Source organism: Hemitrygon akajei, chromosome 5 (genome assembly GCF_048418815.1).
Source record: "Hemitrygon akajei chromosome 5, sHemAka1.3, whole genome shotgun sequence".
NCBI lineage: Eukaryota > Metazoa > Chordata > Chondrichthyes > Myliobatiformes > Dasyatidae > Hemitrygon > Hemitrygon akajei.
This window is the reverse complement of record NC_133128.1, coordinates 124,999,727-125,013,664: the sequence shown is the minus strand read 5'-3', so window position 1 is coordinate 125,013,664 and position 13,938 is coordinate 124,999,727. Positions and strand designations below refer to the sequence as shown.

General features: G+C 45.1%; 1 protein-coding gene across 2 annotated transcripts in view; it reads right to left on the bottom strand.

Moving 5' to 3' along the window:
* igf2bp2a (insulin-like growth factor 2 mRNA binding protein 2a) overlaps nucleotides 1-13,730 on the bottom strand; it is a 142,078-nt gene extending 128,348 nt beyond the window's left edge. The window contains exons 1-2 of one of the 2 annotated variants that reach the window (XM_073046398.1): nucleotides 13,304-13,730; nucleotides 11,895-11,955 (exon numbers count right to left, since the gene is read on the bottom strand). In XM_073046398.1, the coding sequence (XP_072902499.1) occupies nucleotides 11,895-11,955; nucleotides 13,304-13,475 (233 nt within the window). In that variant the 5' untranslated portion in view covers nucleotides 13,476-13,730. The remainder of the gene's footprint in view (nucleotides 1-11,894; nucleotides 11,956-13,303) is intronic. The other variant, XM_073046399.1, reaches the window with a different exon arrangement.
* Nucleotides 13,731-13,938: the final 208 nt, after the last annotated feature.

The window sequence follows — 13,938 nt, the reverse complement described above, 5'->3', positions numbered from 1 at the left end:
AGTGACAGACCCAGCCCCACCAGTGCTGTACCAGTGTTACAGCAACAGACCTGACCCCACCAGTACTGTACCAGTGTTACAGTGACAGACCCAGCCCCACCGGTGCTGTACCAGTGTTACAGTGACAGACCCATCCCCGCCAGTACTGTACCCCAGTGCTACAATGACAGACCCATCCCCACCAGTACTGTACCAGTGTAACACAGTGACAGACCCGTCCCCACCAGTACCTCACCCCAGTGTTACAGTGACAGACCCATCCCCACCAGTACCGTACTCCAGTGTTACAGTGACAGACCCAGCCCCACCAGTACTGTACCCCAGTGTTACAGTGACTGACCCATCCCCACCAGTACTGTACCCCAGTGTTATACAGTGACAGACCCATCCCCACCAGTACTGTACCAGTGTTAGTGACAGACCCATCCCCACCAGTACTGTACCCCAGTGGTATACAGTGACAGACCCATCCCCACCAGTACTGTACCCCAGTGTTACAGTGACAGACCCGTCCCCACCAGTACTGTACCCCAGTGTTACACAGTGACAGACCCATCCCCACCAGTACTGTACCCCAGTGTTATACAGTGAAAGACCCATCCCCACCAGTACCGTACCCCAGTGTTACACAGTGACAGACCCATCCCCACCAGTACTGTACCCCAGTGTTACACAGAGACAGACCCGTCCCCACCAGTACTGTACCCCAATGTTATACAGTGACAGACCCGTCCCCACCAGTACTGTACCCCAGTGTTATACAGTGACAGACCCATCCCCACCAGTACTGTGCCCCAGTGTTACAGTGACAGACCCATCCCCACCAGTACTGTGCCCCAGTGTTACAGTGACAGACCCATCCCCACCAGTACTGTACCCCAGTGTTACACAGTGACAGAACTATCCCCACCAGTACTGTACCCCAGTGTTATACAGTGACAGACCCGTCCCCACCAGTACTGTACCCCAGTGTTATACAGTGACAGACCCGTCCCCACCAGTACTGTACCCCAGTGTTACAGTGACAGACCCGTCCCCACCAGTACTGTACCCTAGTGTTACACAGTGACAGACCCATCCCCACCAGTACTGTACCCCAGTGTTACAGTGACAGACCCAGCCCCACCAGTACTGTACCCCAGTGTTACAGTGACAGACCCGTCCCCACCAGTACTGTGCCCCAGTGTTACAGTGACAGACCCATCCCCACCAGTACTCTACCCCAGTGTTACAGTGACAGACCCATCCCCACCAGTACTGTACCCCAGTGTTACAGTGACAGACCCATCCCCACCAGTACTGTGCCCCAGTGTTACAGTGACAGACCCATCCCCACCAGTACCGTACCCCAGTGTTACACAGTGACAGACCCGTCCCCACCAGGACCGTACCCCAGTGTTATACAGTGACAGACCCAGCCCCACCAGTACTGTACCCCAGTGTTATACAGTGACAGACCCATCCCCACCAGTACTGTACCCCAGTGTAACACAGTGACAGACCCATCCCCACCAGTACTGTACCCCAGTGTTATACAGTGACAGACCCATCCCCACCAGTACTGTACCCCAGTGTTACAGTGACAGACCCATCCCCACCAGTACTGTACCCCAGTGTTACAGTGACAGACCCATCCCCACCAGTACTGTACTCCAGTGTTACACAGAGACAGACCCGTCCCCACCAGTACTGTACCCCAGTGTTACAGTGACAGACCCAGCCCCACCAGTACCGTACCCCAGTGTTACACAGTGACAGACCCGTCCCCACCAGGACCGTACCCCAGTGTTATACAGTGTAAGACCCATCCCCACCAGTACCGTACCCCAGTGTTACACAGTGACAGACCCATCCCCACCAGTACTGTACCCCAGTGTTACACAGAGACAGACCCGTCCCCACCAGTACTCTACCCCAGTGTTACAGTGACAGACCCGTCCCCACCAGTACTGTACCCCAGTGTTAGTGACAGACCCATCCCCACCAGTACTGTACACCCGTGTTATACAGTGACAGACCCATCCCCACCAGTACCGTACCCCAGTGTTACACAGTGACAGACCCATCCCCACCAGTACTGTACCCCAGTGTTACACAGTGACAGACCCGTCCCCACCAGTACTGTACCCCAGTGTTATACAGTGACAGACCCGTCCCCACCAGTACTGTACCCCAGTGTTACAGTGACAGACCCGTCCCCACCAGTATTGTACCAGTGTTACACAGTGACAGACCCGTCCCCACCAGTACTGTGCCCCAGTGTTACAGTGACAGACCCATCCCCACCGGTACCATACCCCAGTGTAACACAGTGACAGACCCATCCCCACCAGTACCGCACCCCAGTGTTACAGTGACAGACCCATCCCCACCAGTACTGTACCCCAGTGTTACACAGTGACAGACCCATCCCCACCAGTACTGTGCCCTAGTGTTATACAGTGACAGACCCATCCCCACCAGTACTGTACCCCAGTGTTACAGTGACAGACCCATCCCCACCAGTACTGTACCCCAGCGTAACAGTGACAGACCCATCCCCACCAGTACTGTACCCCAGTGTTATACAGTGACTGACGTGACCCCACTTCCCCACCAGTACAGCTGCTCTGTACTGCACAGTGACAGACCCGTCTCCAACTGTACAGCCCCTTCCTGCCCCAGATATATGCTCTGGTATTCCCGCTTCTTACACATTTGTGATATAATACACATCCGGTGCTGGTCCAAATTCCAGGGCACAAAATAACCACGATTTACTGATAGTTGTTTAACTCTGCAAATTCCACAGTCATCACTTGTCAGCACTGCCGCCTCAGCTATTACTTCCTGTATTAATGTCCGTCCTGTATCATCCTGTCCCTTCATCCCCCACCCCCAGTCCCGGCAGATCCTCAGCTTGCTCTGATCTTCCTTTGAGGACGTGGCTCAGGATCATGGTTATAAATACTGACACTGCCTGGCTTTTGCCCTGACTTCTCACTTCTACTGTTCTGATCCCCCAGTGTCATCTCTTAATACTGAGCTCCTTACCGAAGCATTCTATACACAAACACACACACAGAGATGCACACGCGCACACACTGATAAGCTCAAACTGAAGTCAATAGCCTACTCCGAGCTCAGATAGTTACATTCCTCACACACCACAGCAGCCCAAACTAAGGCTTCCTCCCTGAATTTTCTGTTTTTAAAGTCAACAGCCAATATTCATCAGAAAAATATGAATCACAGACAGTACCGACTAAATATAAATATGCCTCCAGTAAAAATGCACAACATCTCATTGCCACTTTGAGCCCAGTGTTTAAATCCGCGTCGCTTTTGATTATGTCAGTACCCACCAACAAAACTTGACACGCTTACATTCAGAGTCTGTCTATCTACTATAACTAGTTGTATGTCATTTTAGTGTAAATTTAGATTGGCAGAACCCAAATAGAAGATTGAATACTCATCTAGAATTAGCTATATTTATATGTAGTTTATATATAAATTATCTATTAACTTGTATACAAATTATCTAATTTATATAATCAATACATATAATTATCCACTTACACATATATTTTGTAATAATTATCCAATTATTTTTAACCCTTCAACTTATTTTTCAACTTCACTTCAAAAACTTGACAGGTGATAACTTATGACAAAAATTTTAAACTCCATTCATTGATCTTGTACTCTCTTTTTAAAATTATTTTAACTAAGGATCTTTAAAACTGTTTTCTAAAGTGGGAAAAGACCATTTAAGAAAACGGAGAGGGGGGGGGGAGAGAATGCTGGAAATACTATCTCTGATGAGTGAAACAGTTAACTGTTCGAAGCGGGTAGTGATTTGTAAAAACAGAATTCTAAGTGGGACTTGGAGCATCCCTGTAGGAAATTAATGACTGAAAATTTGGGAAGATTTAATTCCTAAAATGCAACATCTTTTACCAGCTCAACTACTGATTAAACAATGTCAAATCATCAGCTGGTTCCCTCCATTCAAACTCATATCCAGTTCAAACACTGACAATGACCAGGTCAACAAATGTGAACCAGCCAAAGAAAAAAGCCACAAGCAAAGTGTGAACTCACAACGTTAGTGCTATTAATTGAAGAGTAGTACGTAGTCATATTTACAGACAACAGACTCTAAATCTATTTCACTTCGATTTTTTTTACTGGAGCGGCATATAAAAAAATCCAGAGAGCCCACCGTCCAGGCCATGCTCTCTTCTTGCTGTTGCCATTGGGAAGGTGATACAGGAGCCTCAGGACCCACACTGCCAGGTTTAGGGAAAGTTACTACCCCTCACCCATCAGGCTCCTGAACCATCATGGACAGCTTCACTCAACTCAACTCTGAACAGATTCCACATCCTAAGGATTCACTTTCAAGGACTCTACAACTTGTGTTTTCTGTTTTACTTAATTCCTTTTGTATTTATACAATTTGTCTTCTCTTGTACATCGCTCATCAGTTTTTTTGTTCCTGTGCAATTTTTCATGGATTCTATTGCATTTCTTTGTTCTACTGGGAATGCCTGCGAGAAAATGAACCTCACAGTTGTATATGGTGACCCACGTGTACTTTGATAATAAAATTTACTTTAACCTTTGAAAAACAGCAAATGTTTTTGAAGCCCAAACTGAAATAGTTTCCATCCTACAGATGTTGGGGGTTGCAAAGACAATCTACAAGCCTCACTCACACAACAGCAAAACTGCAAGGTGGAATGAAATATGGGACTTTTAGGAGATCAGATATGTTTTAAAAATGGTGTTAATATATAACCATATAACAATTACAGCGCAGAAACAGGCGATCTCGGGCCTTCTAGTCCGTGCCGAATGCTTACTCTCACCTAATCCCACTGACCTGCACTCAGCCCATAACCCTCCATTCCTTTCCTGTCCATATACCTATCCAATTTTGCTTTAAATGACAATACCAAACCTGCCTCTACCACTTCTACTGGAAGCTCATTCCACACAGCGACAACTCTCCGAGTAAAGGAATTCCCCCTCATGTTACCCTTAAACTTTTGCCCCCTAACTCTCAACTCATGTCCTCTTGTTTGAATCTCCCCTACTCTCAATGGAAAAAGCCTATCCACGTCAACTCTATCTATCCCCCTCATAATTTTAAATACCTCTATCAAGTCCCCCCTCAACCTTCTACGCTCCAAATAATAAAGACCTAACTTGTTCAACCTTTCTCTGTAACTTAGGTGCTGAAACCCAGGTAACATTCTAGTAAATCTCCTCTGTACTCTCTCTATTTTGTTGACATCTTTCCTATAATTCGGTGACCAGAACTGTACACAATACTCCAAATTCGGCCTTACAATTTTAACATTACATCCCAACTCCTATATTCAATGCTCTGATTTATAAAAGCCAACATACCAAAAGCTTTCTTCACCACCCTATCCACATGAGATTCCACCTTCAGGGAACTATGCACCGTTATTCCTAGATCACTCTGTTCTACTGTATATAGAAGGACAAGAACATTGAAGTGCATAAAGAATAGAATCCCTTCATTTGAAGGCCAATACACAAGAACATCCACAATAGCTAACATGCCATTTAGCTGTATTTCTAGAATCTTTTATTTTAGTCAAGTACGATCCACACAGGTTCCTCAGGAAAACACCGCACATTCTCTGGCTCCTCCAACTTAGCCAAACAACGCAGCCCCCCACCCCCCCAGCAGTGAACAGTATCATTAACCATGTACTGCCGCTGGTCAATTTGACGATAGCTTCATCTCTGGGGGTGGACTCTCTGCTCCTCTGACATTTCAGTCACATCCAGACAGTGTTCAAGAGCAAACTACCCTCTGCCACAAAGACGCCTGCTCAAAAATCACTTCCCTTCATTACCCCCGACATGAAAAGCTTTGTTAAAAAAAAAGTTTTGTACCACTGCTTCAGAGACCAATCCAACAATGCCACATTCAACTGTAAAGGAGACAGCACCATTACCACCCCAGTGCGAACTCTAGTTTGGGGGCTTAGTATGCCCAGAACAAGCAGTGGTCTTCAGGAGACAGATATTTCTACACATATACTCAATGGCAACTTTATTAGGTACACCTGCTTGCTAATGCAAATATCTAATCAGCCAATCGTGTGGCAGCAACTCAATGCAGAAAAGCAGGCAGAAATGGTCAAGGGGCCCAGTTGTTGTTCAGACCAGATATCAGAACAGGGAAGAATGTGATCTAAGTGAGGTTGCTGGTGCTTGACGGGGTACTTTGACAGAAACTGTTGATCTCCTGGAATTTTCAAGCACAACAGTCTGTAGAGTTTGCAGAGAAAGGTGCAAAAAAAAAAAGAGAAAACACCCAGGGAATGGCAGTTCTGTGGGGAAAAATGCCTTGTAAATGAGACACACACAAAATGCTGGAGGAACTCAGCAGGCCAGGCAGCATTGATGGAAAAGAGTAGTTGATGTTTCAGACTGAGACTCATCTTCAGGACTGGAAAGGAAGGGAGAAATCAGAGTAAGGAGGAGGGGGTAGGGGAGGAGGTAATAAAAGGTGAAATCGGGAGAGGGGGAGGGGGTGACATAAAGAGCTGGGAAGTTGATTGGTGAAAGAGATACAGGGCTGGAGGAGTGGGGAATCTGATAGGAGACTGTGGAAGAAAAGGAAGGGGGCACCAGAGGGAGGTCATGTGGCATATAGGGAGCTATGGAGAGAGGGGGAAAATCAGGAATAAGGAATAGTGAAGGAGAGGAGCATCTGCAGATTTTCTTGCGTTTGTAAATGAGAGAGGTCAGAGAAGAATAGCCGAACTGGTTCAAGCTGACAGGCAGGTGACAGTAACTCAAATAACCACACGTTACAACAGTGGTGTGCAGAAAAGCAACTCTGAACACACAACATTTCGCTCCTTGATGGATGAGCTACAGCAGCAGAAAACCATGCGTGCAGTGGCCACTTTATTAGGTACAGGAGATAACTAAAAGTGGCACTGAGTGTATGGCGAATCAACTCACTCAAGACAAATCACAGGACTGTCTAGACCACAGAAATATGAGTCAAAGATTTCATTCCCCTGCATAAATCTGATTGTTTACTCTGAACTGCTCACAGCCAATGACAAATAATTTACCTACTTAAAAAGGAAAGGCTGTAACTGAATGCTTGCTATCCAGAAAATATTTTTCTCTCATGCTTCATTTCCAATGTATGCCCAATAAATGCCTAAAAATCATGCAGATGATGTAATATATTAAATGTTAAATGAAAAACATTTAAAATACTTTTTCACAAACTCAGTTCCATTTTTTTTTTTGCTTTTCACAACATGAGGAATTTTCTTTTGGTTATGATTTAATGACAGCATCAACCAGACAACTTCAACGTTCCCCAGTAGATATGGAAATTTCTTTGGAAAAGATGGGAACTGAGTGAATAAAACAAATTATGAGATGACGCGGAATTAAGTAAATGCCAACTCAAATGTACGCTCCTTTCTGCAAGTTGAATGAAATATCTCTTCATCAGGAGTGGATTTGGGTGAAGATGCAAGTTGTGTAGATAATGAAAAAAGTCAAACACGCATTGATAATAAGAAATTGCACCATTTTTCCCCCTAGTCTCAGGCAAACTATGTTAAGGAAATGACACAGGGAATTTTTAAATGTCAAAAAATCAGCATAACATCCAACTACAGATTTGCCTACAAAGTAACTGGACTTCAAAAAAAATCACCAAGTTACCCAGAATTCTCAACAAACACCGTACAACAAAGTGGTCAAGTCAAAATTCAAGCTCCCCCTCATGCGAGTTGTTATTACCAGGAGCCTAAAAGACTTACACTCAATTCAGACGATTTCTTTCTCCCCACCATCAGGTTTCTGAACCGTCCATGAACAATACCCCATTGCTCCCTTCTCTTTGTACTTTTGTTTTGAAATTTATAGCAATTTTAAATCCTTTGCACTGTACTGCTGACGCAAAACAAATTCTCCATCACACATGTTAATGATAAAAAAAATCCGATTTTGTTTTAATTAGATTACATACATTTAACACAGTAGCATTGTTGTCCAACGTTGTAAAACTCTGTACGTCCTCCCTACATAAAATTTCAAGTCCGGATGAACGCAGGCTGAAAGTGATGGGCGAGCAATGCACAGGGAGGTGGTGGGACATATGGAAATTTCTAACCATGAGAATGTGATGATGCTCTGCAGCTCATAGCCTGCGAGGGACACGGAGACTAAAATAAAACTTGCCAGGCAGAAATGGACAGGAAAATCAGCTGCAGAGCTTCAGGACAAAGAGCAGTCACACAGGACTGAGCGGATGACTCAACTAACCTTTCACCCAGTAATTATTCTGTGGCTCCTGAGAAGCGCTAGCCAACTAGCCCCACAACATTTGCCCTTTCAGCAGAGCCAAAAGCCCTCCTCCACCTCAACTGTTCAGAAAGCATAAATTGACCAGCAGAGCTCGGTATGAAACCCTGCCGTTATACACATCAAATAGGACAGGGGCTGTGATTATTGAAAGAGCACGGGGAACGAAATTGAAAATAAAACCCGCCCCATTCCACTGCACCCGATACCTCAAAGGCAGAGGGCAAAAGCAAAGTTTACATGAGGAAGATGCTCTTATAAATTCTGTCATTCTGGTCATTTGCAAGTACACTTTATCTATCAAACTGCTAACAAAGTATAACAAGGGGGTTTGTGGAATCCATGAAAATCCTCAAAGTAGACATGTTAGCGATTCATTTATAAAGAGAACCTCAGATTAGCATTATTCTGAAACTCCATGCAAAATGGGTGCAGGAACTGGTCTCTCTCTCTCCCCCCCCCCCCCCAGCCTGTTGTACCCGAGAAATTTCAGCAGTGTGCTTTTTCCAAATTGTTTCTTTCACCCAAAACATAGGTGGCAACGAACAGAACCACTAAGAAAATAATGAGTTTCCTAGCCATTGATAGGCTTTTCCCATCTAAATTATGGAAAACAAATTTAATTGATTTATCCAGGAGCTCTCAGCCCAAAACACCAACTATTCATTCCCATAGATGCTGCCTGACTTGCTGAGTTCCTGCAGCATTTTGTACTTGTTCCTACGGCTTTCCAGCATCTGCAGAATCTCCTGTAGTCAGATAATACAATTCCTTTTGCAAAGTTACAACATCGACAAACTCTTAAATCCAAACTGCCACTGTGCTCGCATGAACTTGATTTCATAACGAGTTACCAATATGTTCAAATACATAAAGCACCTCCTTTTCAAGATTATGCTTGGTAGTCAATACTTTTTTTTTAATCCTTAATTGTAAAACCAGTATTTTCTTGTCACTATTCTTCAAATATCCTTTTTTTCCTCTGTCATCTATTGTATTGCAAAAGTAAAATCTCTTCAATAACAATTAAACGTGCAGCCACATCACTGCCCAAGCAACTTGCCGAAGTTCACCACTCCTTCCCCGAACGACAAGGGTGGGTGGGACACTCGGGAAGCAACACTGGACCCAAGACCCAATACAAGGTTTTTGTTGGAAACCAACTACCAGGCGACAGGCGTACCAGGAGCGAGCTTGTTCTGGCTTCTCACGTGCACCAGATCATTAAGAGAAAAGCAAATTTCTTCCCTTATAACTAACAAAACAAAAAAAAAATTAATTAAAAATAAAAGAAAATTATTTTGCCATTTTATAAATGGAGACAGACATTTTCACTATTGGTGTTGGAATTCCCATTTCATTAATAAAAAAGCATATTTTATGTAGTTTATACATCATAGGACAATGTAAAGAGCAAAGCAAAGATGCAACATATTCCATTGCTACACATTTAAAAATACATTATTTTCCGTAACACTGAATCACCTTTACACTGAATAATTGGTAATGTATTGGTTTCTGAGTAACCTCACCCCATGCTATCTGCACCATTTAATACTGTGTAGTGCATCCTGCTGTTTTCAGTTTTTACTTTGTGTGACATACACCTACAACTCCTGTCTATGGATTCCTGTTCTATCTGGAAGCATATTCCCAAAAAAATTTTGGGAGTTGTGTTTTTATTTTTGGAGGAGATGTTGCTGATGTTTCAAGGTCTCCGTAATGGCTAGCAACTGAACAAGTTTATCAGGCACTAGTAATGGAAGGACTTTCCAGCACAAAGTGTGGCTTTCTCCTGTTGAAGTTACTTTTCGCAGATGCTGCCTGACCTGCTGAGTTTCTCCAGCATCGCGCGTGTGTGTGTGTTACTCTGGGGTTGCTAGTATTTACTTGCTCCCCGTGACCTGCCGCCACAGAAAAAGCAGGAAACGGCACAAAGCATACTCTGGAGCTCACCCACAATATTCTGAAGCTTCTTCCTACTTTGCAATGATTCTCTCACTCCCAATCACATCTCACATCGCATGAAGTAAACCCCACCATCTTCACTTAATCGGGCAAGTGATTAGTACAAATAGCATTAATTTCGTAGACTGATAAAACCACCCTTCCAAAATATATATTTCTTTTATTTTAATTTTTTTTAAATTTAGAGGTGACAGGCCCTTCAGACTCAATGAGCACATGCCGCAGAATACACCCATGTCACCGATTCACCCACTATCCCGTGCATCTTTCTTCCCATGCTCCAAACTGGTGCACTTGGAGTTAAACGCGGATTGCTGGCGCTGTAACCGCTCTACACTAACCGCTATCCCACCGAGCTGCCCCACAGGCATGGTACAAGAGATGTGGACGGGTACAACGGGAACCAAACGATCGGTTGTTCACCGCAGTCCACAGAAACACCCCAACGCCACAGGCAAATTGTCCAGATGTGCCACAGCTGACAAACACACAACCACATTCTTTGAAAACCAACCTGACATTTTCAAAATCCTATCCGCTGTGTATCACTTGTAGATCAGTTTTTTTTAAATTTTTGAATCACAGAAATTAACACCTTCAGAACAGTCCAGCATTACAGGAACAGGGCATCTTTGCAAACGGACTGAAAACATGGCTGACTACAGCTGAAATTATTCGAACTTTAAATATATATTTGTATTTGATGAATGCATTTACAATCACAAAGTGAAAGAAAATTCTGTTGAATTATACTGACCACCAGGACCCCTCTGCCAATGGGCCAGTTTTGCTTTAACCTATTGCTCCCTGGTGTTGTGTAATGCATTCCCCATTTTCTTCATGAACATTATTTGTTAATCTCTGGGTCAATTAACCAACTTTTCATCTTACACGTGTGTCAAAGTGTCACTGGACTATTTTTATTTGAGATTGATACTTAAGAGGAGGACGTGGAGCTCAAACAACAAATTTTCACGACAAATGCCAGCAATACTAAACCTGATTCTGATTAAACAGTGTTTTTTTTTTTAAAAAGTTTGGAGCAGAAAGATTGAGGATGGAATCTTTTAAATCAGTGTAGTGAACAATGTCTATCAATAATTATTGTAGTAATTTTAGGAAAATTAGTTTTGCATATATTAGGGACACCAATCTCTGTTCTTTCAACGAGTGAAGTATAAACTGCAAAACAGGAAACTGCAAACTGAAAGTCTCAATAATTACTGACTTTTGCAAGTTTATTCCAGAGCAGCCCCCCCGTGTAAAACAAGATAATCCATGTGTTTTTTAATTATAACGTATTATTACCCGGTTACTAACACGTGGTACCCTTTAATGAAAATTATATTTGGGTTATTTTTACACAAACGCACGGGACTCTTCGAAAGTACGATTACACCGATACATATAAACTGAAGAAATAATTATGATCAGGCGTGTGTGTGTGTGTTTTGGGGGGGGGGGGCATTTTAAACTGGCTTGCAAAACGCAAACCGAAAATCGATTCAACAGTGAACGATTTAAGAAAATATACACGAATTCAAAATGTGGAGGCTCACCTCTGCTTTTTGGGCACAGAGTAGTCTACTTCGATCAGCTTGCCGTGAAGTTCCACTTTGCCTAGTGGGGAGAAGGCAGGAGATGTTAAATTGGTTGGGGAGAGCGGTGGCCGGCTGACACATGCCCCCGACGTTACACATGAAACTGCAACAATTCCACACAAGTTGCCCCATGCGCTCCTCGTTCCCTCTCTCGGCTGCCCAGCTTTATAGCAGGACATTGAAAGATGGCCAAACCCGGGCTTTAAAACAAATAGAAATAAATGTTTGCATTGGGGCTAGGGAATCTTGTTTTTTTTTTGTAACGGGCTGGAATTGAACCATTAACGGAGCATGTACTAATGTCATCTGAAGCAATGCAATCCGTGTGTTAAAGGAACACACACACAAAACAAAAAAAAAGCGCGGCGCCAAAGGGGAGAGAGTGAGATCTCTTTTTTTTGATTCACAAAATGAAGGACGGAGCCGCCATGCTTCTGAACGACCTCCTGAGCCCGCTCGGAAGAGCAAACGAGGGGAAGAGGTGGTGGGGGCACCTCACACCCACCCCAGCGGCTGGGAAGGTTCTCCACTCCAGCCCTTGGAGGGGGTTGGTAACACTCTTTCCCCCTCCTTCCTCACCACCACCACCACTTCCCTCAGCCACCCAATAATGCACACCCCACCCACCCACACTTTCTCCCCCCCATCTCTTGCATTCGGGGTCCCAGTGTTTTGAAAGTTGTGTGTGGATGGTTGAGAAGCTTCCAGCATGTTCAGAATGTGTGTGTGCCATGGCCTGGCGGCGCAGTTCTTCCCCTCCATCCCTTCTTCCCTCCCTCCCCTCCTCCCCCACCACCACCACCTCCTCCTCCTCGCTACCGATTCGCAGCCACTTTGCTCCCGAACGGCGGCTCCTAGAGTCTGGGCACCTCGTAAAATGATGGGCACCTTCCCGGGGATTACCGACGCGGGCTTTTCTGCGCCTGAACTCTGCCAGCGGTCCATGAATAAAATCGGGACAAAAAAAATCGGGAAAAAATAAGAGTGAGAGAGAGATGGGGCTGCGCAGTGCGCTGCCACGGGCTCCTCGGAACTTCGGCTCCCGATTGCAGAGGCGTCCCGGCCGGGCCCGGCCCCCGGGGGGAGCCGAACACCCTCCTCTCCCACCACCTACCCCTATTTCCCCGTCCCGCAGGAGCACTCTTTTATTCTTTGCTGCGATTTGTTTTGCCTGGTGAATCCCACACCTTGTGTGAGAGAGAGAGAGAGAGAGAGAGAGCGCGAGAGAGAGAGAGGAGGGAGGAAGCGACTCGGCGTGTAGGCAATGGGTGAGAGTGTCCCGACACCAGAGGAAGGCAACAAAATACCCCCTTCCTCCTTCCTCCCCCCGCCTCCCCTCCTCCATTAGTCAGGAGGATCCCACTCACCGGACAGCGCCTCGATGACTCTGATAGCCGCGTTGTCGTCGGGGCAGTCCACGAAGGCATAGCCCGATTTGAGCAGAACTTGCCCGACTGAGAGCTTCTTCTCCCCAAAGAGTTGCTGGATATCGGCGGGGGTCACAGACGAGCTCAGATTCCCAATATACAACTTATTCATGATCTCACTCCTTTCCCCCCCAACCCCCGCCTCCTCCTCCTCTCCTCACACACACAATCGAAAATTATCAACAACTCAAATCCTATGTAGTCATAAATTAAAATAGGAACTCACTCCTCAAACCTCCCAGCCCCCAAGAGAGAGGAAAATATAAGAAGTGGGGGGGAAGGGAGGGGGGAAATAAAAACAAACTAAACCCACACAACATACAAGTCAGCCTGCAAACAACTAAACTGTAGCAGCAGCAAGACAAAAGCGAATGAGTCCGGCTCCAAGTGTCACTATGACGCTCCTTTGGGTTAAGCGCCGCCTCTAAATAAAATCAGGCTTAAAAAATCGAGAAAAAAAGAGATTGGATCCCACGTGGTGCTGTGAGAGGGCGATGTGAAGTGGTGTTGTCTGGAGGACCAGGATGCCTGTAGCTCCAGACCCCATTCCTCTGTGCCCACCAAGTGGTTGGGCC